General features: G+C 40.2%; 1 protein-coding gene across 8 annotated transcripts in view; it reads left to right on the top strand.

Moving 5' to 3' along the window:
- VSTM2B (V-set and transmembrane domain containing 2B) overlaps nucleotides 1-27514 on the top strand; it is a 177030-nt gene that overhangs the window by 79105 nt on the left and 70411 nt on the right. For 2 of the 8 annotated variants that reach the window (XM_048958633.1, XM_048958634.1), the window contains exon 1: nucleotides 13140-13206. The exons of the other annotated variants lie outside the window; for them this stretch is intronic. In XM_048958633.1, the coding sequence (XP_048814590.1) occupies nucleotides 13164-13206 (43 nt within the window). In that variant the 5' untranslated portion in view covers nucleotides 13140-13163. Of the gene's footprint in view, nucleotides 1-13139; nucleotides 13207-27514 lie in introns of those variants that run through there. 8 annotated transcript variants of the gene reach the window in all.

The following is a 27514-nucleotide window of genomic DNA, read 5'->3' as shown; positions in this document are numbered from 1 at the left end:
TGGTATCTTCTTTCTTGGTGTGAAATCACTTGGCTCATCTATCAGATTTCTTTGCTTGTCAGTGTGTGCTTTACAGCTAACACTCTTTTTCTTGCCAATTAAAAACACACTGAGATCATAAACTTTTTTTTTTTTACTCCAGTGTTACTCTTGGACAATATTCAAACAATTTCATCCAATTTTTACCAAGTGAAAGGATACAATCTTATTCAATTTTATTAAAGGAATTCTGTATGAAGAGGTTATGAGAACAGTGAGTCTTGCTTTCTCTTAGTCTTGCTATCTCTACACCTACAGTACTAAAGTTTGTCGTATTACTTCCATTCAAAAAGGAGTACTCCTTTTATTTACCTTGCTATTTTTAAATTGTTGTTGTTATTGTTCATATATGTACTGATAATTAGCAGCTAAATATGCTTGAAGGATGTGGTACACAAGATGAAAAATGTCACTGTGTGTTCATTGTGGATAACATAAGATTTTCACATTGTACTTCAACTTAGAACATGGCCATGTACAACAGAAGAAAAAGCGAGGCAAAGATTTCCAGTGAAATGAGGTCAAATCCAGAAGTTCATATTTTCCAGGGATGCTGACTGTGAAATTCTGTTTCTGAAGGTTCCCCAGAGAGGTGTTCAAATAATGAAATACCCTCTGTGGTGTTAGAGAGTGAATGATCAACTTTCACTGATGTTTGTCCCTGTCTTGCAAGCCTGACTGCAGTCAGTGTGTTTTACTGATTGCTTCAACAGAGCAGCGTGGCCTTACTTCTCAGTAAGTCTAGAAAGCCATTTCAAAACCAGCTCAGTGAAATGGAGTCCTGTACTCGCTGTGTCAGTATCTGGTGCGTGGCAGGTGCCATAGACATCAAATTTAATATTAGATTATTTAGGCCTAATTACTCTGTCAGCACACACTGTTTTGCAGTGAATTTATGCTTGTCTACTACACTTAAAAACATAGGCTTCATGTTCCTTCCCCTTCTATTTTTCCCATTCTGCATGCCTAAATGCACGTCATATCTTAATTTAAAAGAAAAAAATGACAGCATGATATTTGAGAGGACAGTAATTGTCTTTAAGATGTCAATAAAATTAAATGACATCTTTCTTGTACTAGCTTTTCCTAAGCCCAGGATTTCCTGTGTTCTTTCAGCTGCATTTTAATGGGCTTTGAGTTCATCATGTTACTGCACTGAAGATAATCTCCATATGGTGGAGGTGCTGCCAGACCTACAAGAAGGGCATTGCTGTACCTCAGCATCCTGGAGACTTTTAACAGAGTTGTAGCCAATGAATTTTAGGAATTGCAAACATAATTATGTCCTTGTTTCCTAAATAATGAACCTTTCCATATTTAACAATATTGCTTTACATGTACCATAGTTTTTGAAGCTGTTATCTGAGTCTGTATTCTCTTGCTCAGAATGAATTCTCCCAGGGATACTGTATTAAATGAGGGTGAAAATAGATACCTTCAGTGTGAATGCATTGGAATTAAATTGATAACACATTATCATAATGGTAAAGAGATTGCTAAAGAAGCTTTTATCATTTTATGTTTGAAGAGTGTTTTAAAAAGTATAATTGAACCAACAACCATGGCGTGATTTTAGGAATGTGTGATAACCAAAGTTCTGATTCCATTCATCTGAAAGGATTCTACCCAAATCCCCGAAGGCCTGCTGAATTCATGTCTATGCAGATCATGTTGAAATGATCCCTAATGTATGTATTATGGTTTTTCTTTTTTTTTTGGAAAGAGAAGTCTCTTGGGACTTGAGCTCTTTGTACCAATATTTAGAAAAATTCTCTCTCTCTTTTTTTTTTTTTTTTTTTAATGTATCACTGCTTGGAATGGTTACTGTATTTCCCTCAGTTACTTTATGTTTCACTCTTTTGTTCAGTAGTGCTGAGTTACTGATATTAGAGAGCTATTTGTACTCTGAATATTAAATCTCTGTATGTTGCTTCTGAATTTTTTTAGTCTGCTCTTTGGACAAAGATACTTCTGTCCTGATCAACAGTGAGTTTAAAATCACCAGTTCCCATGGGCTTTTGTGTGCACTGGCACCTTTACATGGTATTTAGTGTGGGCTAAAGTCTCTATCAGATAGAAGGAAGAGACTGCAGGGCAGGTGGGCATCACACACTAAGTGCAGTTGAGGGTTACCTCCAGGTGAGATCCTGCCATGGTGAGAGTGGATGCAGAGCTCCCTGTGCTGTGCTCTGGGTGCTGTTATTCCTATCAGCAGGAGGAAAGTAGCACACGGTGTCCAAAACTGCTCACGTTGCATTGCACACACATTCATGCTGAGAACAGGACACTGCTGAGCAGCCTCACGCAGGCCTGGGGGCTGGAATGGGCACAGAGTTTGCCCTGGCCCTAGGGTGCAGCAGATAGAGGCTGGTTATCCTAAGCCCTGCCTTGGAAATACTCTGGGCTGAAAGTAGAATACTGCTACAGTTGTGAACACATTATTCTTGGCTCACTTGTGAGATTGTTACTAGTTTTTTGTTTGTGTACTTTGAAGTAAACTGAGTAGGAAACATTCCTTGCTTATTTCTCAGTGTAAGTAAATGCTTTTTATCTAATCAGTGAAGGTGAACAATGGTAAAACCCTCTATGCACACATGATTTATCAGCATGAGTATTTTCTTCCTGCACAGGTGGTACCGCAAACATTTCTTTGTAAGGAGTGAAAAGCATGGCTAAAAAGAGTATCTCAAAATACCTGTCACACACAACCATAAATCTCCCTTAGACCATTCTTCTTAGCAGAACTGTAATTATACAATATATGATATTAAAATGAAGTTTGGAAACCATTTAAATTGGCAGTGCTATATGAAACCTGAAAATGGTAAAATAAAGAACACTGTGAGAGCTGAGAATTATCTCAGCTTTCTCAGTTTGGATCCAGCTAAATCTATCAAGCTAAGTGACAGGTGATTTATGCTAACAAGGAATTGTCTGAGAGGAAAAGAGAACTGAAAGAGAATTGAATTGGGATAGACGTGAGTGAGGAGAGCGAGACACCTGAATTTCTCAGATGTGTCTAAGCATGTCATTGGATAGACAACAGCCAAGGGAGCAAAGAGAAATCACTGATCAAGCATAGAGGCAACTGGCAAGCAGTAACTGGAGAAAAGTATGGAGAAACTCTTCTAAGTATTCTGGACAAAAACAGATAATGAGCATCGGCTGATTTCATTGACTGCCTTAGTGTCACTTGTGTATTTACTAAAAGCATTTAACTCCTTACCTTCAAATCACAGCCAACAAAGCTACAGCTGAGGCACCCTGGCAGTCAGTGTGAGAGAGGCGGTGGTGAGCCGGGCAGCAGCACCTGTGTCCTCTGCAGCATGTTGCCGTGCCTCGGTGCTGCTGTGTGCTCTGCAGGTCTCAGGGCTGCAGAAATGAGTTGTCCTTTTGTCTGTGTTGTCATCCATTACGCTGCTATTTCCATTTCTATGTTATTTTTCCCCTGGGCTTTTTATTATTTAACTAGAGTGGTAATGCTTTGTGCGTACACAGCTTGGAGCACAGTGAATGTTTCTGAGGGAAAAGACTACCACTGTAATTTGATTGTTAACTTCTGCTGTTGGAAGAGGAGATGTTGTCCCAGGAAGCAGCCTCGTGAGCTAATGAGTCAAGTCCAAGGAAAGCACTTGTAGCTTTTTGGAGCTGACCTATTGCAAGGCTCAGAGGAGTCCTGTGGGTGGGTAGGAAGCGGACCAAAGAGACAGCCCATAGGCAAACCTGCTGCAGTGTGCTGCTGCTTCTGGCTGCCTGAGTAGTTGGAAGGAAGGCACTGCATCCCTGGGAGGCAGAATGAGATGTGTGTAGGAGGAGATCAGAGCACCTGCCTGCTGGCAAGGAGCAGGAGGTAGCCCCCTTGGCTGCTACCAGTTCTGGGGAAGGGACAGAGGAACTGGTTCCTTGCAGGAGGGCTGCAGTGAGCTGTCAGCAGAACTAGGCTGATGCCAGTGATGTTAGGGATGTGTTTGTCAACTTAAAATACATTAAAAAAATTTTAACTGAGATTTGTTTAGTTTTTTGTGTTTTCTTTTCATCAAAAGCAGCAAATATTCAGCTTGTTGAGAGGTTGGATATGAAAGCTCATCTCTGGTGCAGCTGCCATTTATTGTGTTGCACAGTACCTTTTCCATTTTATGGTGATTTTTGATGGGAAAAAAGTCATCGTGTTTCAGCCAATCTGCTTCTTTTCCTCCTTTATCATTTTTTAAACAATCTTTGAAATTCTGGAATAAAAAGCTAGAAAGAAGTGTCAGAGCTGAGCAGATCCAGTTCATATATTTTAGTTCCAGCTCTGCATAATTAGATCATCTGCAAACTTAATTAAATCTCCTTTTAGGGCTGTTCAGCCCTGCCTACGGATTTCCATGTGGTTATATAATAAAACCTGTATTGTTGTGTAATTACATCAGTGATGTTGGTTGCTTGAGCTGACATCAGGTTGCTTGCTTGAGGATGCAGCATTTGAAAGAGAGAGAGCATTTATTCTCATTTCCTTCAGTGTGTGCTTTGATATGTGCACTGTTCACCTGTGCTCATCTGATCAGTGTTTCTAGCTAATTATTGCAATTTAAGACCCAGTTAGTTATAACTCATTACATTTATTTTAATAACAAGTCCAAAGAATATATATTTCCACAGTCTGTACAGTGAATTCTTTTTATGGTAACAAGTGAATTTCTCTTTTCAGTAATGATGGTTACATTTTGGTAATTTACTCAGTTTAATAGGAATATTTCTTGTCACAGTCCTTAAAAATAACTTTTTGGGTGTGTTGGCAGTGCATTCTAATGTCACTTATTCATATAATTTGTCTTAGTGGTGCCACTCTTCTCTGACTCTTACTGTCATGCTATAGATCTGTTAGACGTTAAAACCATCTGGGAATGTCTTAATTGATTATTCTTGTGGAAATATTAGATGGAGAATTATAGCAGTAAATTCCATCTTCAGCTTTTGCTGTAAGTGCTCATGCTTTAGTCCTTTGTATGAGAAACTTCTGCTTTTCTTAAAACATTTAAGATGATTGTAAGGAAGGTTGACAGGCGTAGGGCCTGGAAGTTGGTGCCAGTGTCTATTTAATATTCACACTTAGGAAGTTTGTGTAAGAAAGTTGTGAGTATACAACTTGTAGCCTTCTGCATTGGTTACTGTGCCAGTGTATGTTTTGTGTATTTATAAGGGAACAGAAATCCTTTTGCTGCCAGTGTAGATGCCATTTTCTGTTTGCGTGTAGTTTACAGCAAAGATGAGGCATTTTCCCTTATTCTGGAAGAGCTGATTGTTGTACAGCAGCATGTTATCCACCGAAGCTGGGAGACAGCAAACACTGCACATGAAGCATAGTCTCTATATAAACTATAACTACCCAGATTCTGACATATTCCAAAGATTTTGACAGTCAGCAGTTTACCTGACGCTGAGCTGGAAGCAGTTTATTTCACACTCAGATCTCCAAAAGACTGCTGTCTTCTGAGGCTAAGAATGAAACAGGGTGAGCATCTGCAGCTGTACTGCTGCTCCCTGATATGAGGGCCATGCAGGGTGAGGGCTGTGAGCGCCATGTGACTGCAGCCAGGGAACAGGATGGCTGCAGGACAGATTTGGTCCCAGATCTGTTATACCCCTCGAAAATTGCAGTATCTCTGGAGTTGACATGTTGTTGTCTTTCTTTCAACTTAAACTTGCTTCCCATGGCTGCAATCCTGTCTCGTTCAACAAGGACCCCGCAGCACCCTACCTGCATGTCACCTGGCTTTGCTTTTGTCTGTGACCAAGTTACAGAACATGAGTCAAAATAATAGTCCTCAATACTCCGCAGAGACCAGAAAGGATGTCCCTACATAACTGCGTAGTGTTGGAATGCAACTTTGAATCATCTTGATTCAAAGAGACTCTGAATCTCCTTGAAGTTGTATTTTCCAGTCTTTCCTTAGTATTGCCTGCTGAAGAAAATGGTAGGCAGCCTTGAGAGCTCACGTACATACATATCTCCAGCAAAGATCAAGGGAACTATCTAGTACTTGTCTGGTAATTATTCAGGCCTTAGGACACCATTTTCTTGGAAATACACACAGGGCAGAATTGGAAATAACTATAATAAATTATTCATTTCAAGGAAATTAATATGCTAGCTACAAAAATAATCACTCTGAAATGCAAATATAGTTAGAATGGTTTAGCTGGTTACATATTGATAATTAATATTTATAGAAGTATAGGTTGTCATCAAATTTAGCTTTGAATACTGCTTATTCCACTTCAAAATTAAGTCTATGAGAATTTGTAAATACAAATTGTGCTATTTCCTACAAACAGTTTTAGACTCTAATTTTAATTTTGACCTAAATGCTTATTCTGTTTATATTTCTAATTCTCCAAGGTATAACCAGTGTTTCATCTGCTGTACAAATAGACATTATGATTGCAGAAGTAGAACAGGAAAAAAATTGGAAATCAAAATGCAAAGAAGATAAAATTTGTGTTTTTAAGTGAAGTGTGATGAATAAAAACATTTATCAGCTGTGCTGTGTGACTCGTGTAAATGCTATGACTAAAATAATTCTTTGTACTTCATTTGTGCTACAGCCTGTATTACAGAAGTCATTTTATTGCAAGCTAGTTTGGGAACAAAACAAGAGGACAAAATAATAATGTTATCTCTTCAGGAAAAGAGTGCTGCCTGATCTTTCTGAATTCTGGCTACTGGGGATAGCCAGAAAACTGCTCAGATGTATTTTAATCCTGTCAAGGTGCGTACTTTGGGTATGTAAGGTGAAGATGAGTTCAGTTAGGAATTGCTGTATAGCATTATTCCTGTACAGCTTCTTTTTTTCATAGCAAATATTTAGTGATGCAGTAAGTCAAAATGGAAAACACTGAGTTATATGAGATATCTTGAGTTGAGTCTCCCAAATGCTTGGCACTGAGGGCTACGTAGGTTAAAATCACAGATGTATCTCTGAACGGTAGCTTATGTTTCTCTCTCCAGACAGTAAAAACTAAAGACAGAAAAGGGCAACTGTTCCTGGCTGTGCTCTCAGACCTTGGCCTTTCCTCAGTTCACTTGCAGATCAGTTCCATGGCATGGGACGTTTTAGGGGACTCTGGGAGGTGTTTCACTTAGGATCATATGAATCTCAGTCACCCCAAGAGCACCTGAAGTGCTCCCAGAGTCATGTTCATCAACAATCTGACTGAAAGCTAAACAAATATTCCTTTTATTGCATAAGGAGAAGTCCTAAATGTTTGTAAATCTTCAGCTTGATATGAAGGCCCTTATTCAGTAATGCCTGTGTTAAACCAATATGTGCTCTGATTAGGACAGTCAGCCAAGTCAGCATTCTGCCAGCTGTGCGGTGCCACTCCATTTGCTGAAGACTACAAAACAACATCATAGGAACTGAAATGTAGTAGAAAAAGCTTTAGAAATGTTCAAAATATTCTACCAACTATCTCAAAGTTCACAAGCAGGTAGAAACAGATGAGCTGAAAGGGGCTTGTATTTTCACCAAGTCTGAGAAATACTGATGTAAGGAATTCTTAAGCAGCTCTGTTCCACTTTATATTCAAATTGCTAAACAAAGGTATTTGAACTTCTTTTCTGTGCAAGGAAAAGCACAGGGCGAATCTGGTGGATATTTTTATTCTAATTCAAAAGACCATAGAATACCAGGGGAATATGTGGGAAAGCAATATTATGAAAGCGTGTAATCTATTTTTATCTAACCTTTAATGTAGTGTAGTACGTGAAAATGAGTGGAAAGGTAGTACCTGCAATCTCTGAATCACTTCATTATCAACACTGACTTGCGTGATTTGAAATTGCTCTCCTTATCCACGTTCTGCCTCTTCCCTTATCTGTAGCTATAATGGATGCCTGGATACACCTATCAATGCAGGTGATGGTGCTGTCACTTTTACCTTACACTAATATTTCTTTCCAAGCTCTTTTTTACTACTGACCCTTGGCTTTGTGAAAATTTCTTCCTATTCTTCTGTACTTTCTATACAGGATGCCAAATACTTATTTTTCCTGTGTTTCATTTATCTGGCCTTATTTTATCGTGTTGCACATAAATGATGCTGCAAAGTACTAGGAATGTGGGGGATAACGTCTGTTCACAAAATGCAAAAGTTAGCCTTTTGAACATTCCCCGACTTTGTCTTGAATTACTGTTTTTCATTTTAGCTGTATTAGTCAGATTTCTAGCCAAAATGAATGTTATCTTGTATTCTTATGATCTCAATAATTAGTTTTCTGGATTTGCACAGGGTCCTGACTTAGAGTTCTGGGTAAGGTTCCTTTCCTCTGCAGCCTCCCTCACTGCTGCCTTTGTGTGTTTCCAAGCTCCTAGCTCTGACAGTAATCTATTTCTACCTAGGATGTGTGTGTTTGTCTCCTCTGACTCATCTGGTGTCTTTTGTAGTGGGAATATGAAAGAATATGAACTGCTTTTAGTACGTGAGAAGGCAGAAGCCTGCAGTTCAGTACAGTTTGCCTTAAGAGAAAATGAAAAAAAAAAAAATGAAGGAAGTGAGGAGCAAAAGATAGAGAGATTGCTCTGGAAAGCCTCCCAGATTATACATCTGCCCCTGTAATTCGAGCTGGGATTTAACACAGAAGTAGTGAAGTTGATTGAGTAACTTAACAGTGCGGAATAATCTCCCTTTTTTGTGACATGTGTTTTTGAATCCCTCCCTCACAAACCAACCCTGTCACCCCAAACATTTGAATGCTGCTTAGCATACTTGCTAAATATAAAAATTAAACACCTGCATGGTTGTTATGCACAGCTGTACCCATCTGCTGAGCTTGCCACTTGCTTTGATTAAGAGCAGGTTAAGAGAGGCTTTAATTAAAGAAAGTCCGTAACACAGTTAAGCATCCACCTCTTCAGCTTCTTTCCTTGATTATACATTTTTCTGCCTTTCTCCTTGCAAATGACAAATTATTGGCTCCAGAAAAAGGTACAATTTAATAATAACAATAGATAATCATTTTCCAGCTTAAATATAGATCATCTAGACAGCACGCTTAGACTGGCACGTCAGCTGTGATTTTTGGAGGAATAACCACTGCTTCACAAGTGGGGTGTGGGGCTAACAAAGTGCTCTTGTTAGGCAGGTGCTGTTTGCTTGTGCAGTGGTATCAGGATTCTGTGCTATTGTGCTGTTCCCATGAGTAACAATCATAGTTCTCTTTTAACTGTAGTTATCTGTGATTAGTATAGGAATAGGTATTCTGTGCTGAGGTGCATAAGCCAAGAGAAAAATTCCACGTAATTTTGTTGTAATAGGGACATTTCACAATGGAAGCAAGACAGCCCAATGACATTGCAGAGTTACGCCTCTTAATACTGTAATGGCACTGAGGCAAATGGCCTTGGTTCAATCCCAAATAAACATTGGAGCGAGCACCACCTAATCAGTACGTGCTCTTGAGTTGCAAACTTTCTTCCTTCAAATAGCTGCGACTCAGTAAATTTGCATCTTAATGAAAATTAGCTATATTGAAGTAAACAGTGATAAAATGCATGTAATAATTGCTATGTGTGGTTAATCCAGATATTCTTTCTGTAGCACTCTTCTCCTGATTGCGGTTACTTCCCATGGTCTGTAGTTTGCGATGAGAGCAGTAATCAGTGATACATTTAAACAAAAGCTAAACATTTTGTGTGCAATAGGATCATGAAATTTAGTGTGGGGCTTGGGGGGCTGTGGTCTGTCTTGTTGTCAGCACCCTGAATTTTACAAATAAAGGAAAAGAAAATGGCAAATAGTTGCATATGCTGAGTTTAAGTGACTTCTGAGTGCACCCTGGTGATTGCTTTTCATGAAAGGAGCTAAGGGATGAGGAGAAGAAAATATACAGCCAGTAGAGCTCCTGCATGTAAGAAGAGTAAAAAACACATGCTGCATTAATAGAAATCAAAGTTCCAACATATCAAAATTAACAGAAGACAAACCTACAGCAGAATATTTGATCTCCCATCACAGAAACTGGTAGATCTCTGGCAAGTTGGAGAAGTTGTCATTCCATGATGCTAGTGGACTTATAAGCTGTTAAGCAGAGCAGGGAAACTTAAACTGCGATATTTTGTACCAGCTTTCTTGTTGAAAGCAGATGACCTATGTTTCATTGAAAATTACTGAATGAATTTATGTATGTTCTGAGAGTAAATCTGACATTGATTTCTCAGAGTAGGGTAGGGAGGGGAAGATGTGAATTACAGCAAACCTAGAGAACTTCTTCCAATTGAAACTGTTCTCAGAAGTATGTACTAAATCTATCTGAATTGCACAAGAAAATAGCTGATAAGTTGTTGTGGATTTAATTAAACTTCAGTTATTTTGCTTGTTTGGGAAATAGTAGGGAACGTATGCAGTTAGAATGTAAAAAGGAAAGAAATGACATATATGTCCAGGATGACTTGTTGCTATTTCAGAGGTGTCCATCCAGTTTTCTGAAGGAAATGAAGTGATACAAAGAACTCCAGGAGGACACTTACAACAGGGGTGAAGTTTTGCGCCGAGGCAGTGTTCAGAAAGAGAGATGTATTAACAGAACAAACCTTGCTAGGATTAGTGGAATGAGGAATAAAAGGAATTATTCCAGACTTCACTTTTCAGTTGAATGGCAGCCAATTTTTGAGTTATTCATGTTAGAAGAATGCATAGCTTTATGTTTGAAATACATTGATTTTTACCTCTTTGTCTTTTTGACATTTATTTTTCAACTTGAGTGTGATTTGACTTCTTTCTCTTTTCCCAGCACATTTCCATACACAGGCCTAAAAAACAAGAGCTAGAAATGAAAGCAGGAAGAAATAGGCTATGAAAGTCGTTCTTAAACATAGGCAACATGTGGAGCCCCGGCCATGTCCCTATTAATTAAATTTTTTTCTGGCCACTTCTTGTCCAGGATCAGACTTATTTGAGACATGTGGCAGCGCCTTCTTCAAATCCTACAAGAATTTTATGTATGTAAGTATATATAAAGAATTTTAAAATTGGTGTCTGCATTTTCTGTCCAGGTTGTAAATGACCCTTTCCGCAGTAAATCTTGGTATCTTCCTAGAACTTCAACTTGAGTTATTGATGTAATAAATATTGTCTTTCTGACCTTCTTAGCCTACTGAAATGGTGCTTTTTGAATGAGTAGTGTTTTTATTAACGTTTGGCGTTTAGCACTGTGTGTCTTTGTTAAGACTCCAAAAAAGATTCCCCTTTCACATCAAAATGAAATGAAGACCTTTTCTCTTTTTCAGTACTCATTTGTCTTTGCTCTGGTAGCTTACTAAGCCCAGGATTAGGGAGGCTCAAGTGTCCACACGGAAAAACACAAAAGAAGGAGTGTTGATCTCAGGTATCTCTCATCTTGGTTAGCACAGGGAACTTGTGCCTATTCTGAGATCTCATTCTGACCAAAACTTTTATCCTAGACATGAAAAGACTTCTATCCTCTCCAGGAAGGCCTTATTGCAGCCTTTCAACACTTAAAAAGGGCTTATAAGAAAGATTGAGAGATTCTTTTTTTTTTTTTTTTTTTTTTTTTAATAGGGACATGCAGAGATGGAACAAGGAGTAATGTAGTAATGTTTTTAAGCTGAAAGAGGGTAGATCTAAATTAGATATTAAGTCTTTCCTCGAAGGTGGTGAAACACTGGAACAGTTGCCCACAGAGGCTGTAGCTGCCCCATCCCTGAAAGTGTTCAAGGCCAGCTTTGGCCACCCTGGGCTGGTGAGGGGTATCCCTGCTCATTGCAGGGGTTTGAAACCAGATGATCTTTACCTGTTTGCAGGAGCACCAGACTTCAGCACTTGTTATAGTATTCAGTTTTCTCAATAATCTGGAGAAAAGCATCCACCCCAACTGCAAATGGCTGCATTTATCAACAAAGCTATTTATAAAAAATGGGCATTATAATATCAATCAAGATGACAATTTTTACAAAATTGACCTTTGTAAGTAAGAAACAACAGGGTGAAAGTCAATTTGCATTCTGAGTAACACTGCTAAACTGCAGTGCAGATATTCCAGCCACTTTATCAGAGCATGCACAAATGATGTGGGGTGTGATTTGGATGATAAGAAAAATCTTTCTATGCAGTCTTAAAGCTCCAAAGACTAACCTGAAAATAGAGATTCTTTTTTAACTTCAAATGTTACCACCTAATAATACTGTGATGTTACTGTATTCTTTGAAATCATGTTCCAGATTTATAACGCTTTCTAATGATTCTATGTTGATTTAGCATCAAAATTTATCAAAATAGAATAATAGTGAAAATCCAAAGGTTATGTCCTCTGAGAAAAGCAGAGTTTGTGTCTATCATATTCCCATCCACTAGCAAAATCTTGCCCTAGATTTTTGCTGGTTTAAATGTTTTAAGTCCTATCAAAAACAAGGCCGTGAAATTATCCGGGTTAGGGAAGAAATACACCTGGAATTCACAATAAGGTGGCCACAGTAAACTACTGAGCTAGGATCAGCAGTAGCAAGTTAATTAGTCTGTGCCCATTGCAGGTGCAGGTGATGTGATGAAACTCCAGGCTGCAGCTGAGTTTATGCAATTCATCATCCTTCAGGACAGTAGTTCTGTCCTGCAAATTGCAGTGCTCGGTGGTCCTGAGCTGGGCTAGCACGAAGACGTGGTTTTACTGGGAAGGGCAGTTCAGGCACCTGAGCTTCAGGAGAGCCTTGCTGGTTTAGCTCGGTCCTTGTACGTTGTATCTATTTCCTATTGATTCTTTCTAACTCAAAATTACTTCTTATTTTGATTGATAACCTGTTGTCCAAAAATTAATTGTACAAACTCTCCTCCCTGGTTCATTGTGTTTTTTTTCTGTAATTTTACAAAGTTATTTCAAAATTTGAATTGTCTTGAGAAGTCTATTAATAGAGGAGGTGATCAGAACTAACAGCATGTACCTTTAATGCTGGATGAGAGCAGGGGAACTGTTGATTGAGCACCTGGGGGAGGCGTGTGGTTAGCCCAGGCAGGGCAGGCCAATTGTTTGCACCTGTGCTCTCATAGATCAGAACGGGTGCAGCAGCCCTGGGCTCATATAAGGGCTGGCCCCCAAAGGGAGAGCATCTCCTGGACCTGGGCTGCTTCCTATGGAGGAGTGCTGCACAGCCGGAGAGCCCCTTCACCAGTCGGGTGAGTTTGACTCTTCTTTCACGTATGATGATTGGCCTGCCTGTGGATACTTTACCAGTATCACCAAGAACCTGTCAGAAGCAATTTTGCTTCTTCGTGAGCAGAACAATTAGGAAAAGAAAAAGATTGTGAGCACGCTAAGAGAAGAGGGTTTTCGTTCCAGGTGTGTTGTGCCTTGGTACTGTGATTCAGCAAATGGCACAGGGCTCTGTAAACATGCTTGTTTGTTGTCTGAGATCTGCAAGTCAGTGAAATGTCCAGTGTCTTTATCCGGCTTGCTTGGTTGTTTCTTTTTTGTCTAAACTGTCTCTGCTAGTTATTATACCAGCCACCAAAGAATGCAAGTCTTGTCTGAAGAGTATATAACAGGTGTGCACCAAATGCCATCCTGTGCCCTGACCAGGAGAGGAGCATAAACTTCAATGATTTATTTCTCTGATACTTTCGCTGCTTTCATTCTTTAAGGCTTTTGTCATGCCTGCTCCATTTGGAGAGATGTAGTCCCTCTAACTCTTGGCTTAACTAATGATGTTTCACTTCTATCAACAGTGCCTATATCTACTGTTTTTCTTTTCCTTTTGTGGGCTGTTTTTTTATGTGATGTTTCAGATTAGTAGATGGACTGGATGATTTGTGGAGTTTTTAAGGTTTATAGTACTGTGTTTCAATAAATAAAGATCTTGTCTGTGTTTTTGAATGCACTGAAGGAATACATCTTTGGGGGAAAAATAAGTTGATATATTTGTAAGATGGGAAATGCCACCATAACACATAGGCTATTCAGCAATAGCAAGAGGTCCAGTGCAAGAGTTAACCTTAGACTCATAGCATTTACAGAAGAATGAGCTTTCCATTATTTGTGTCTGAATGTCCTCCAGAATACAATCCTGGCATTCAAATCCAAGTTTCTTTCATTGTGATTTCTTAGCAAATATTTGTTTGTGCTAAATTGAAGCCTTATGGTATTGTGCTAAATTGTTGTTCCACTTCACACTACTCACTGGAAGGAACTTTCCACTACTTTTGGTCTTGATGAAACAGCTGTGGTATTCTCTTGTACTTCACATAGGTTGAGTAGAAAACTGCTGGAGGAGGGGATTGATTACGTGTATGCTGTGAACTTGGTTATGCTGTGTCATCTAAATGAAAAGCAGGGAAAACATGCTGTTTTCCTCATGTAAAGAAAAGGCCTGTATTTAGTAGCAGATATATAGCAGTGCAGAGATCACAAGGCTGTCCACAGGTAAGTTTGTTGGTTAGCTGTTTGCAGTAATTTTGGTGAAATTTGCATGCTGAAGGATTCACATCCAGTTGTCTGTGACCCACTCCAAGTCTGTTTCGAGCCTGCCATGGCCTGAGTGCAGAAGAGGGGGATTGCTTTCACAGAAACAATGCTTGGTTGACAGCCAAAGTTTGCTGAGAGGGCTTCTATGCAAACAGAATCAATCCCAATGAAAGCAGAAAGGGTAGAGAAGGGGAAATAGTGTAGCCAGGAGCATGGCTTGCAGGCTTGTTATGGCACAGCTGTGTTTCACCAGCTGTATCTTGCTGGTAACTGTTGTCAGCTGCCTGATGCCCTTCCTCATCAGTGCTGCCAATGGCTGTGCACAGAAATGAAAGTGAACTCCACTTATTTGTCACTCCAGTACTGGCAGCTCTTTCCTGTTGAGCTCACCTCATATTACGAGACATTAAGTGAAGGCTCACCAGAAGCGTGGTTCCAGGCTGCTGGTGTTACCTACCTGGTTTTTGCTGTGTTCTCCTCAGTCAAGGCTGGCTTCAGAAAATATTTGGAGAACATAAGTTTAACATTTCAAATTAAATTTGAAATATATAAAATTAAATATGATGCTGTTTTGAGAAAAATGCCATCCATGTCTTTTCAATAAATAATGTCTATTCCCCTGCTCAGTGCAAAGGTGCACAGTGTCAATAGAAACAATTACTTTGTTCTAATTCAATTTGAAAAATGACTTGCAGGCAAACAGGCAAGCAGTTTAGTAAGACTGGCATAAGTGGTAGTTTACTTTGGTTAGATAAGGATCCAATCTAAAGCTATGAGGTTTCTACGGTGTACCTGCGACCCACATAGATGTTGCAGAAGATTTGAATTAAAAAAATGTTCAAAGCTGTTTATTTAAAATCTGCTGTTATAATGAAATGTGAAAAGATAGTTATAATATACTTTTTTCCCCAAACTAAATTCAGTTTACCTTGAGTTTTTTCTATCACCAATCTCATATTCCATCCAGTTGTGCCCTTAACGTATAAGCTGAAGGATAGCAGAGAGCGTGCCTTTCATACCCACACCTGGAGGTTGGAGCTGGCACCAAGTGCTTCACTTGCACTGTAGCACTGCAATTCCTGGCAATTAAGTGCTTGAGCACTTTACTACTTGATACAGACTGTTTGGGGCAGGCTGGATTCATAAGGACTGATGATTTTGAAAGCTTACCCTTGGCTATGTTGAAATCCAGGGACTGGAAATTAACCTTGGGAATGCTTCAAGTCTGTTTTCTTAGAAACTCTTTGGCAGTTCAGACTCTTGTTTGTAGGACAAACTGGGGTATAATAATGAAGAAAACATGCACTGTTTCAAAGTGACTTTTTAATACTATTTCTGTTTCCTTTCTAAAATGGGAGTATAAAGGCTTTCCTGTGAGAGGAGCTCAGGGTGATGGGAGATGCACATGGAATTGATGGCATGCCATCTTTTTATCTCTCCATACTCCTTCTTGCAGTGTCTGCAGTCATGGTTAAAGACCTCTTTTTTCCCCCACCTCTCCCAAATGAGCTAGTTATAAGTTGTGGAGAGATGTCAACTAAACCCGAAGGGAACCTGCTATGATAGTTTGGAGAGCTGAAAACTGCCTTATTTATCCTGGCACAATGTTAATCAGCTGTCTGGTGCAATCAGTTACCTGTCACCCTTGTTAACAATTTAATTCTCCCTATGAAAAAGGGAGGGAGAGGATGACAGATATATATAGTTCACTCCACGACCTCTCCTCTTGTGCTGCCAGGGAGAGTCTGCTGCTGCCTCCAGCACGAGCCCAGAGAGTGTGCTGACTGCGGGAGGTTAATGAGGAGCCCATGTGGACTCAGGGAATATACTGCAACTTGTGTGCTAAGTTTCTTTTTGGGTAGCAGGGCACTGCTAATATCCTTTGCTCTGTATCTATCCATAGCCATGCGGATATTTGCATTTTTTCCATTCTCTGCTTGCTGCAGTATTTAGTTGTGCAATGAGAAACATTACTTTTAGGCAGAAATTGTCTTCCTGCAATGGCAGTGCAGGTTGAGTTGAACTCTAATAAGTGATTTTGTGGACAGGCTCTTAATTCATTGGGATAAATCATACCTATTTTTACAAATAATACAAATAATACAGGCTTTGTGTGAGATTGAAGAGTAAAGGCTTTGCGGTAGGCTGAGTAGAAGGAAAATGCAAATATATGAGTTCAAATAAATTGCAAAAACAGTAAAGATGTAAAGAGAACAAAATGGAAATATACAAAGAAATTAGCAGATAAGATTAGATACTCACAGAAAAGCAGATTTGAATGCAGAGAAGCTCAGTGGTTGTTATGAGAGGGGCAGCAGCATCTGAGGCAGAAGTGAGAGGAATGGTAGCAGATAGGACAGGAACAGATGCCCAAATAGCAATAGCAGTAATATCTCTTTCCAGTGTGCACCCAAACCACTCATTTAGGGGCAGCCAAATAGACTCTTACAGAGCAAACAGGCCATTATGGTCTATCGTACAAATATGTATTTGGGTAAATGTTGGTGCTCAGAGGCACGGTGAGGCAGGAGTTGCTGCGTGCTCAGCAGCCCTGTGGCTGTGCTGTTGGTTAGCAGCAGCCCTTTCTGCAGGGCTGACATATTGAGAAGAGGCAGTAATCAAACCACTCCAGAAGTTCCAAATGCTCACAGTTTTGTAGTCATCAGTTTTCGGTTTAGTCAGTCTGTTTGTTTGGGTGCTTTTTGTTTTGATTTTATAAGGGCAAGTACTTAGAAGCCACCAAATCTATCTGTCTCAAAGGATGAATACGTTCCGTGCATTTCCTAAACTCCAGGGTAGCTTTCACAGCCTGCATTGAAGCGCAATGCTGTTTTCCTTAAAAATAAATGAATAAATAAAAATTTGCAGTTGTCCCTTAGGTGTAACAAGTGTTAAATTTCCAATCCACTCCCACATTTTAGAATCTTAATTCATTGCTTTTGTTTGGGAATCAAAACCCCATTCTATTCAGCATAAAAATGACAAGGTGCTGTTGGATTTGTCTGTGTAAAATAGTTTTAAAGAATATTTTGCAACACCTTGATTCAGCAACTGCTGAAGCAGTGCTTAAGCTCTGAAATTAGGAGTCACCAGACTGCAACTGCAATGCTTTTTCTTCAGAGCTGTGCGTATCCAAGGCCTTAACATCTCACGTGTCCTGCTAACCAGGCTTGTGCCTCTCTGCTGGGGGCATTTTCCTGCACATGCTTCCTCCAGTGAGCTCTGCCCTCTGTGCACAGCTTCACTGACATTGCTGAATGTGGCCACAAGTTTTTACCCACAGGTATAACCTGAAAATGTCTGATCACTTAATAATAACGATAAAGAAATTTGCCCTTGTGCAAAGATGTCTGATGGTGACTTTAACCTTGAAGCTGCATTTTGCATGTAAATTCTAATTTCTAGTAAACTTGGGATTAAAATGGGGACGTTGACACAGCAGAAGCACTGCCACAAAGAGAATAAGTCACACACTTCATTGTAACAGCTTTTGATTGCCTGGCAAAGAGATGTGTAATAAATAAACATTATTTTAAAAGATTTGATAGCACAATGAATTTTTCAGTGGGGGAAAAACAGGAGAGAAAGTATTTAAAAATACATGAGTTTCATATTTGATTGTAAGTCAAGAAGAAGCTGGAACAACCAAAAAACTGATATAATGGCAGCAGGCACCAGGCTTCCAGTCTTGACTTAATGAGGTTATTCATAATACGGAGGGAGTGACAGAGTGATTAGTTAATTACTGTGCAGAAACATACAATTAATGCACAACTGGAATTAGTGTACAGTGAATTAAACTGCTACATAATGCAAGCAACAAAAAAATGAGAAGGAAACCTTGATTGCTGATTGAAGTTGTTATTGCAGCGAAAAGTCTTTTGAAGTCACAATAGTTTAGCTATCAGTCTGTTTAATTTGCATGATCTGATTCCAACCTGTTCATAGGATTGTTGCAGCAGAGTGGTTTGTGAATTGATTGCAAAGTTACATGCAGATACACATATGAGGACAAGGGTGCAAGAGGAAACAAAGGATGATGATAGATAACTGTCATGCATTGTAACAGAAATGTTCTGTAATGCTCAACTGAACTACTAGATGTTCAAGCAGCCAAAAGTAATCAGCTGGGCTGGACAGGACATTTGTCCTGTCGTTGGCAGAGGGCAGTTGCACCCCAGGCCCAGCAGACAAGGACTGACCAGGTGCTGTGGATGTATTACCAGCCATGGGTCACACACTGACAGCCCTATTGCCTCAGCTCTGCAGGGGCAGCACAGCTCATGTCCTTCTCCTTTTGAGAGAGCAGGGGGAAGACAAGCTCCCTCAAGCTGCACTAGAGGATAACTTAGAGCTGCCTGGAGTCTACTCAGTGTCAGTGAAAACAGATTCTTTGCTGAAGCACACTGTAGCTTGCTGCTCTCCAGCCTGCTGCGCAGGAGCTGCAGGATCTGCACGGCAGCCCAACAGCTGAAACCTTGCTCTGCAGTGCTGCGTCTTACTGTGCTCACAGGCCAGTTCTGCAGTGGTTCAGATAAGAGTTTGCAGATGTATGTGTTTATAGCTTAAACTGCAGAAATATGAGCTGATAGCATAATATTTCAATAATGTCCTAAATGTTCCCATTTAGCTAGCAACATATATAAGGGCTTTATTGTATATCTAAAGTAAGATTTTGTTTTTATCCAAAGGAAGTTAAAAATCTAAAGTAGGAAAGTAACTCATAATAGTGTGCATAGAGATAACCTCAAGGGAATTAGGCAAAAGAGGAAAAAGTGGGAGTTTTTTGCAGAGGTATTTGGTGCATGGTCACTGGTTTATGTTATACTCTATTTGTTGTGGTGTAGCACATATGCATTGCTGCTACTTTACTTGAGCTGCATTTAAAAATGAATGGTAATGAATTTTATTGGGTCATGGTATTTTGCCCTTACATTTCAGAAAAGGGTGGGTTGCAAAAGCATTTTTTAGAAAAGAAATTTAAATATTATTACGTATCTTCTGTTGGTTCTAAGTATCAGTGGGTATATATTGCTATAGGAACCTAAGAAGTTCTGAAGAATAACAAGAAACCAAATTGGTAACTGTTGAAATTGTGAGTCTCTGACTGCCTGGAAGATTATATTATAAGGAATGGTTGAGAGTTAACAGAGAAACTCAAAAATCCTAGCGTTCTCCTATCATGGGCCCCAGTTCAGCAAGGCAATCAAGCACTGTTAATTTGGCTGCTCATTGAGACTCTGGTAGATGAGTGAAGTTCTTTGAAAACCTTTCGTTATGTCACCAGAAGCTGTAAGGAGGTCACTAATTTTTTCCAGGTCATTTCTGAAGGAGAACCTTCTAGATAATGCTGTGAGGAAGTCTGCCTCTAGTAAGTGCTTAAGTCTGGCCCTATTAAGTTGAGGGCAAAAGTCCCATTAACTTTAATTGCCCAGAATGGAGCCGCTGGGAGTTAGGACAGCAGGGAGCTGGGGCTCGCAGGCTGTGTGCGGCTGCTGCAGTGCTGAGCCTGCTCTCCTCTCGGAACTGTGGGGAGGAGTGGGAGATTTCCCATAATCACACTCAGATTGAGTGAAAGAAAACCCACAGGAAGATCCCCCAGCACAGAGCAGCAAATTGCCAGCTTCATTGCATGGAAATGACTTTGGAAATAGACATTTTCTTTTCTTCATTGCTTGGTAAAATAATTTTCATTATCAGCTGTCTCTTCTTTACAAAGATCTGGTTAAAATTCATACTGTCTCAATGCATCTGGGTTTACCAGATCAGAAGAAAATTGGGTTTTACTCAGTCTTATCTTGGATTTTCTTTTTCTTTCCCTGTCTTCTGCTGCTGTTCCACTGAGAAATTAACTCAGCCTTTAACGCTGTGTGTGAACCAGGTTGGGAATAGCGAGAAAGTCTCAGTTACTGGGAAAGGTATTGGCTTATAATAAGGTGCTGATCATTGAAGTGCTGTGTTTGTGTTTAGAGATGGTAAAATAAGCAGCAACAGAAAATTAACTATTATGTTAAACGATCGGCTTGTTAATATTTACAGCAAAAAAGACAGCTGCTTGCATGTAGAAGTTCAGTCAACCGTATTTTGGTGATTGTTTCACGTTATTAAACAGGTCTGAGGGATTTGTGCTGTAGCCAAGGAGGTGGGGAACCCACCAGTGTTGTCCAGTCCCAGGCTTCTTTCCTCACCAGTGAAGCAAACTGCTTGCTACTAGCTATTCTCCAATTGCTTGTATTGACACACGTGAAGCAGAACAGCCTCTGATCCTCCCAGCAGCTTTCTGCCGGGCCTTTTCCTTGAGCCCAGGGCCACTCTGGCCACCGCAGCTGCATGTCAGCCATTGGCACAGGCACTAGGGTAGTGTTGGGGATCACAATTATTCATGGTGCAAAACATGTCCAGTGAAATGGGGAGTTGGTTCAGACTGTCTGGAAGATTCATGGAAGTGAATATACAGTCGAGGGAGTAATATTTGCGATGTGGCTGGCAGCTCTTACTTGCATTAACTTCTGTGTTACCTCTCAGTGTGAAAGAGCTGCCTCTCTGGAATTGGTGATTCACTGCTTGAGTTCAAAGAAATTTGGACCTCTAAAACACACCTATGTAAGAAGGCTGACTTGTGTAGAGTCAAAACATATGGTTAAAGATTTGTTCATTTTGAAGTATGCTTCTCTCAACCATGTGCTCCCCAAGTGCAGGTGCCATATTTAGGCCTTACCATTTTCCCCGTGGAGCCAAGTGTTAAAAAAGATTTCAGAATTTCTCTTTTTATTATCTGCTACTTCTGTGATTGAGTTCCAGCTAAGATGAAAACCCCAAATAAAGGTAATGGATAACTTCAGGGACCTTGAGTCCAGGATTCACCAACAACTGCGCAAGAGTAAATCGGTGTTTCAGGCTATATGGGAATCTTTGCTTTTCAAAACATATGACAAACCCTTCTTCTTCTGGTAGAATCACCATGTGTCATTTGGAGAAAGAATTCCTTTGTTCTGCTGTGAGAAAAAATATCCTATGACAAACTGAAAGAAGTTGATACATGCTGAATAGGGACAGGGAGTGAGTAGGGAAGGTTGTAGTCCAACAAGAAAGGAATTGTACTGCATCATTTCAGATGCTTCTTCTGTACAGCAAAGAGAGCTTGCATCAAGAAGCACAAAATGATCTGAAGAGTTTGAAACTTTGCTTCCCACAGAATGCATTATGCAGGTCTGTCAAGCATGGGTGAGGCTTGTGTCTCTTTCCATTAGAAGCTGGAATTTTCTGGTTGTTCATCTGCCACAGTACAGCTGACACCTTCTCTGATGGGAACTTCATCTCCTCCTTCTGGAAATGGCATAGTTGGAAAGATTCAATGTTCTAAATTTTCTTTATCGTACAGACGCTAACTGTGTGTCTTGGTGGGCACCAGAAGGTTAGCTGCTGAGGCATTGGGTTAGCTTCAGGGCTGGAAGGTTAACAGTCAGTGACTGTAAGCAATGTCACAAATCTTGGCCCGTGCCAGCGCTCTTACAGGTGTTTTTATTGCAAGGATAAAATTATACTTGCAGGTTTTTGTTTATTACCAGTTCAGTCTGCTAGTTCCAACTTTGCTTCTGCATTTTCAAATAAAAAACAAACAGAACCCAGAGGCTGAGAATGCCAAATGCCATTGCTGAGAATGGAAGACAAAAAGCTGCCATCACCTTGTCCCAGTGATGCTTCTGAATAAGGGGTGGTGACAAAATGCTGCCAAAGCTTTATAAAATCCGCAGGACACCCAGTGTGCTGTTCTGTAGCATGCCAGACTGAGCCTGAAAGTATTATGTGCAGTTCCTCAAGTTCTGGAATGACAAAAGCAAGCCATAAAGAGGTGCCAGGCTCTGCTCAACTCCCCTGGCAGTGACAGCACCTTATGGCCAGGCTGTTCTGTGAGCACCCTCCTGCACTGCCAAGCTCAGCAGGAATTCCAAGTAGGTACTGTGGGAGGAGAGGGTCTTTTGCCCATGTAGGCACGTACCCTTCAGTGAGCCACCTGAAATTATCCCACAGTAAAATGTTGCTGTGAATATGTAGTTTAGAAAGTTTTAGTTATATGTCAGGTGATTGTTTCAATAGCACCTAGATGTGTAAAAAGCCTCAACAGAATATTCAAATAGATGTCTTGTATGAATGTCAGTGTAGGGTTGCAACAGGGATCCATAACTAGTTTGCTGCTGTATGTGTGTGACTTTGGCTGTCGCTCCTGGGGGCTTTGGGGGCAGCAGGAAAGCTGCAGCTGCCACCTCAGTGGCCGCTGATGGGGTATGGCTGCAGTCAGCTTGGTGGTGACCCATGGGAAATGCATTCAGAAAGCACAAGCTGCTTTGTCATGGAGGAAAAGGGGTGAAGACAAGGCAACAAAATGTTGGCAAGTACTAAGGAATGTTTACACAGGAGGCCTATCCTGCAGGCTCCTGCACCATTTTTCAAAATGCTTGTGAGCAGTGGTGGTGTTTGGGTTTTTAATGCGTTTTCTTCCATTTATAAATGCATGTATTATATCCGTTGATTTTTTTAAAGCACCTAAATGGGTACAAAGTCTGACAACCACATGTCACTCCTCAGCTCTTTGCTTTCCTATCTGTTATGTTTTATTTTACAGTGCTGGAGGAATACAGAGCGACTTTTCATGAGCTTTTATTTCCTTCTTTCCATGCCATGTGAGGGTAGCATACCTCTCAAAGTGTTTTGAAACAACTTTGACATTTTCTCTGGATAATTCCATTTCTGAATGCCTGCTCACATCTGCCCCCGTGTTTCTGTTAACATCTAATATTTTTTCAAGAATTGAAGGCAACATTACACAGTAAAAACAGCTGACACTCTTGATTTGCCTGTCTTCAACTCTCAGTGGAGAAGGCAGCGTTTGTCATGCATGGGCAGAGCAGCTGTTTACAAAGCTTTCTGGTGAATTGTCTGTGTTTACAGTACTGCAGAACAGCGTTTTTGTAAATCTTTTCCATAAATAGCTCATTGCGGAGTCCAGTCTTCAACTCTGTCTCTACACAGACAAAGCTGAAGAGAGAACAATCTGCAGCACTGACTGCCCCGTGTAAGTGGTGTTTGGTCAGAGTGCTGCTGCTGGTTAGGAGGCTTTGTCCACTGATTTCAAGGGACTGCTCATCAGGTCTTTGTATACTTAGAACTGGAATCTGCTTTGTCCCAGTGAGTAGCTTACTATTAATGTTATTTAGGAGTGCGACTTTTAACTTATGTGATCTACTCTGCTCAAAAAAAAAAAAAAGTTATGTTTGGCTTTTGTGAGAATATTTCTTCTATATCCCTCATTTTCACCGTGATGCTGCTTACTCACATGCATTTGTATCTGCTTCTGGCACAGCTACAGCTTCAGCTCCCACAGACCCACTCAATTTTTTTTTTGTTTTTGGGATGGGTTGTAGCCTGGGTTTTTTATTCTCTTGAACCTTTCATTGCTGGCCATCCATGCACTGAGGCATGACTTAGCATTAAGACCCATATCTCATTTACATGCTCATATTTTTGGATTTTTCCTACATTTTTCCTTCTTCGTTCCTGTCTTTATCTGATTCCTAGACTACTCAGCTGAGTTCCTGTTTCTTGTGCTGTGCCACTTCTTTCTGTTTCTTTTTCCTCACCAAATAACATTTCACAAGCTTCTCTATGAATTTCAGTGAAATGAAATTATAAAATAGGGTACACTTTAACACAATGTGAGTGCTACTGTCTGGTGAATGTTGCTTAACTCTGATCTTTAAAGCACCATAACGTGCCCCAAAATATCTTGAAATTGAATACTTTTCATTTAGATAAGCCAGATCTAACACATGAGAAGCTCCAAAATTGCAGTGTTGTTATTAGGAAAGTCCTCAGTTGAAGCCACTCTCCTGCAAGTGAGTGGCACCATGGGGGAGTTGATGTCTTAGATGAAGACTAAGAATTTTTAATTTTATTTTAAGATTAATCCTCTTTTTCTTTCTTTATTATTTTTTGGGGTTTTTTTTCCTAGCAAGAATTTTCAGTTACTGGAAGCAGAGGAATTGATAGGAATTAGAAGAAAGGTACGTATGGCAAGTTATTTTGAAAGAAAGCAGCAATTTAAAAATGCACTTATTCTGCTTTGGTTTATAAGTTTCAAAAGTTTCGTTACTGAATTGTTCTGAATCATAGCTTGTAATAATAAACAACACAGTCTTTCACAGATGCAGTGAAGTTTTTCCACCCTCAACAGCACAATGCAGGTTTGGATCCTTCCAGAGAGGGCATTGAAATACCAGAGTGAGTAGTGAATAGCCCACTGTCATTTGAGCCTGATGTTGGGTTGATAAGTAGCACGATAGTGTGAAAATAAAAAAGGAAAGGAGAAAGAAAAGGATAATTTTGTGATTCAGATGAAAGCAAGAAATGAAATTCAGAAGAGGAATTGGCCTTCTCTGGAGTAGTCGTGTTATCTTGTGTGTGCTGTGCAGCCCTTTCACGGCGTGCCAGCCAGGATCACACTGCAGTTCGTGTTCTCCTTATGAGAATCGCCTTGTTATTGTTCATGCTCATCTCGCCTGGCATTCCCACTATATTCTCTCATCTGTCTTTCTCAACGTCATACTGTAGGAAAGTGAACAATGATTTCAGTTATTTGTTTGCGTACATCACAACCAGCTATATCATTAGATGCCCCTGTTTCTTTCTATAGAGTCATTTTTCTTGCTTTGTTTTCTCTTTCCTTGTCTGTACTCTAGTTGCTGAGTTGCTGCCTTCTTGAATGTGGGTAGTGCAGGCATGTTTTTTGTGGTTTTTTTTTTTCTATCTGAGAGGACAGAAAGGTGGAGGAGTCTGTCAGATGGTTTCTAAGGACCTTTGATTTAGCCCACAGAATGAGTCTGGGGTTCTGTGGAGGGCAAAGAAGCTTTTGTCTGAGAGCTGACCATTTATGATAAACTCTATGCAGACAAGGAATAATTGTTTTGGTAAAGAATCACAAAGATGGCTATTGAAAGCAGAACCAATAGATGTAGAAATGCCATCAGTTCAAGCCTTTGCTCTACATCCTGGAAGATCCAGCATGTAGAGGTTTCTGCTGTTTTGTGATGACTTGATAGGGTGCAGAGTTGTCAGATCCCCAGGATATGCTCAGGATCCCTCCTTTGCTCATCAAACGTTGTCAGCCCGTGGGTAGGGATGACCTAATGACTTGGCTTGAAGGCCTCTCTCAGCAGAAGTCCTTACAGGTAGGCTGTCCCCTTCTGCAAGGGTTGCCCTGACTACTTTTTGTTTGGCTTTGTGGTACGTATTTCTTCCTTCATACTGCTAAGAAACAGAGTAAAAATGAGTGCAGGATGCAGCAGGCGGTGCTTCTGGTAGTTCCCTGACACCTTCCTGAGAGTGTGTTCTCTCTCTGACTCTCCTAAAATTGATGGAGTGCTATGGACTGAAAATGCAGTAAAGAAAATGTATGGTCAAGCAAAGCAAATGCTGTTACCTGAAGCCTACATAGTCCTTATCCAGAGCTGTCACTGTGCAGCCGTTAGCCTTAAATGACTGGTGACTGCTAAAGTATCTCTAATCTTTGCAAACTGGAGACACAGTGTGGTTTCCTGACTTCTCTGCATAATCCGGCATCTCTGCAGTACATAAAAAGCCTCTGTGAGCACTCACAAAGGGCCAGTGCCTCAGCTGAGGCCCATTGACATCGCTGGAGCTGTGCCAGCTTTTACCAGCCGAGAACCTTTTTTCCTGTATTTTGTAAAGGCACTATTGGGTAAACACTCCTGAAATCCTATGGACAAAGTTCAGTTGATAAATAGTGAGGGGGAGAGGGAAGGGGGTGAAGCATGTGTGGAAATGGAACAAATGAAATCAAGTCCAAAGATGAGTGAGTGATGCAGGTTGATGCTTTTTTCTGTCTGGTAATACTGATTTGGAAAAAATGGGAGCATTTCATGAAAGTGCATCAAGTTTTGTCAGAATGCTGTGAGAAATAGCTGGAACCTTTTGTGTCTAAACTAGAATGCAGCATTTTGTTTTAACTATTCTGTAGTGAAGGCTGAAAAATCTTTCTGGAAACAAAGCAGTTTGATCCTCCTGGAAGAGAATATTTCTGATACCTCATCTGGCTGTAAATTCTGATATTCCAACTTGTTAGTCAGACTTGGAAAGAAAACAAATGCCAAAATTTTTGATGGAAAGATTATTAAGCATAACTTAAATAAACTATTTTAACAGAAAATACTGCCTTGGAAAACTGTCAGTGAAATAGGCAACCTTATTTATAGCAGAGGTGTGCGTTAAGAGTGAAATCCTCACAATCACTCTGTAATATGAACTGGTGTATTACTGAAGAGCAGCACAGCATTTCTGGATGATGCACCATTCTTCTTCCACTCTGCCAATGTCTGATTACAAGTCCCTGAAGCTCTCAAACCACAGAATACAGGTATCAGCTGGGCTCAGGAACAGAGAGCATCGGCATAAACATATCTGACATTTCTTAGTGAGTTTCTAGATGGTATGCAAGGATGCAATAGGCAATGCAGAATAAGAGAGAAGAGGATGCCTGGGTCAGCCAATCCTGCTAAGGCTGGTATGAGAAATTGTTCCACTTAAGCACCCTCCACTGAGAAAACTGGGGGGGATAATTAGGAGTGGCACTCAACACTTGAGTCTCTGCTATTTTCATGCCATCTCTCAGCAGATTGTTTTCCTGTGGGTAAAAATTTGTGAGTGGAGATAATTCATCACCCCTGCAAAATTATTGATGATAGAAATGCAATCCATTCGCTGAGATAGGTTATGCTGGCAAGGCAGGTATATTTAAAGGTTTTATATTGGACAGGATGGTATTTTTTTTATCTGAATAATGTAAACCGTTTATCTTTTTTTTTTCTGCCACTGGAGAGAACATTTTCTGTAACTTAAAGAAGGCAATAAAAATACTTTTCTGAAAAGCTCACTGCACCTTGAAGGTGTATGAAGTTCTCCTTGTACAGAGATCCTTTGGAGAGATTCTGCTGGGAGATTTCCATAAAA

Source organism: Lagopus muta, chromosome 12 (assembly GCF_023343835.1).
Source record: "Lagopus muta isolate bLagMut1 chromosome 12, bLagMut1 primary, whole genome shotgun sequence".
Taxonomy (NCBI): domain Eukaryota; kingdom Metazoa; phylum Chordata; class Aves; order Galliformes; family Phasianidae; genus Lagopus; species Lagopus muta.
This window is presented reverse-complemented; position numbering and strand designations above follow the sequence as displayed.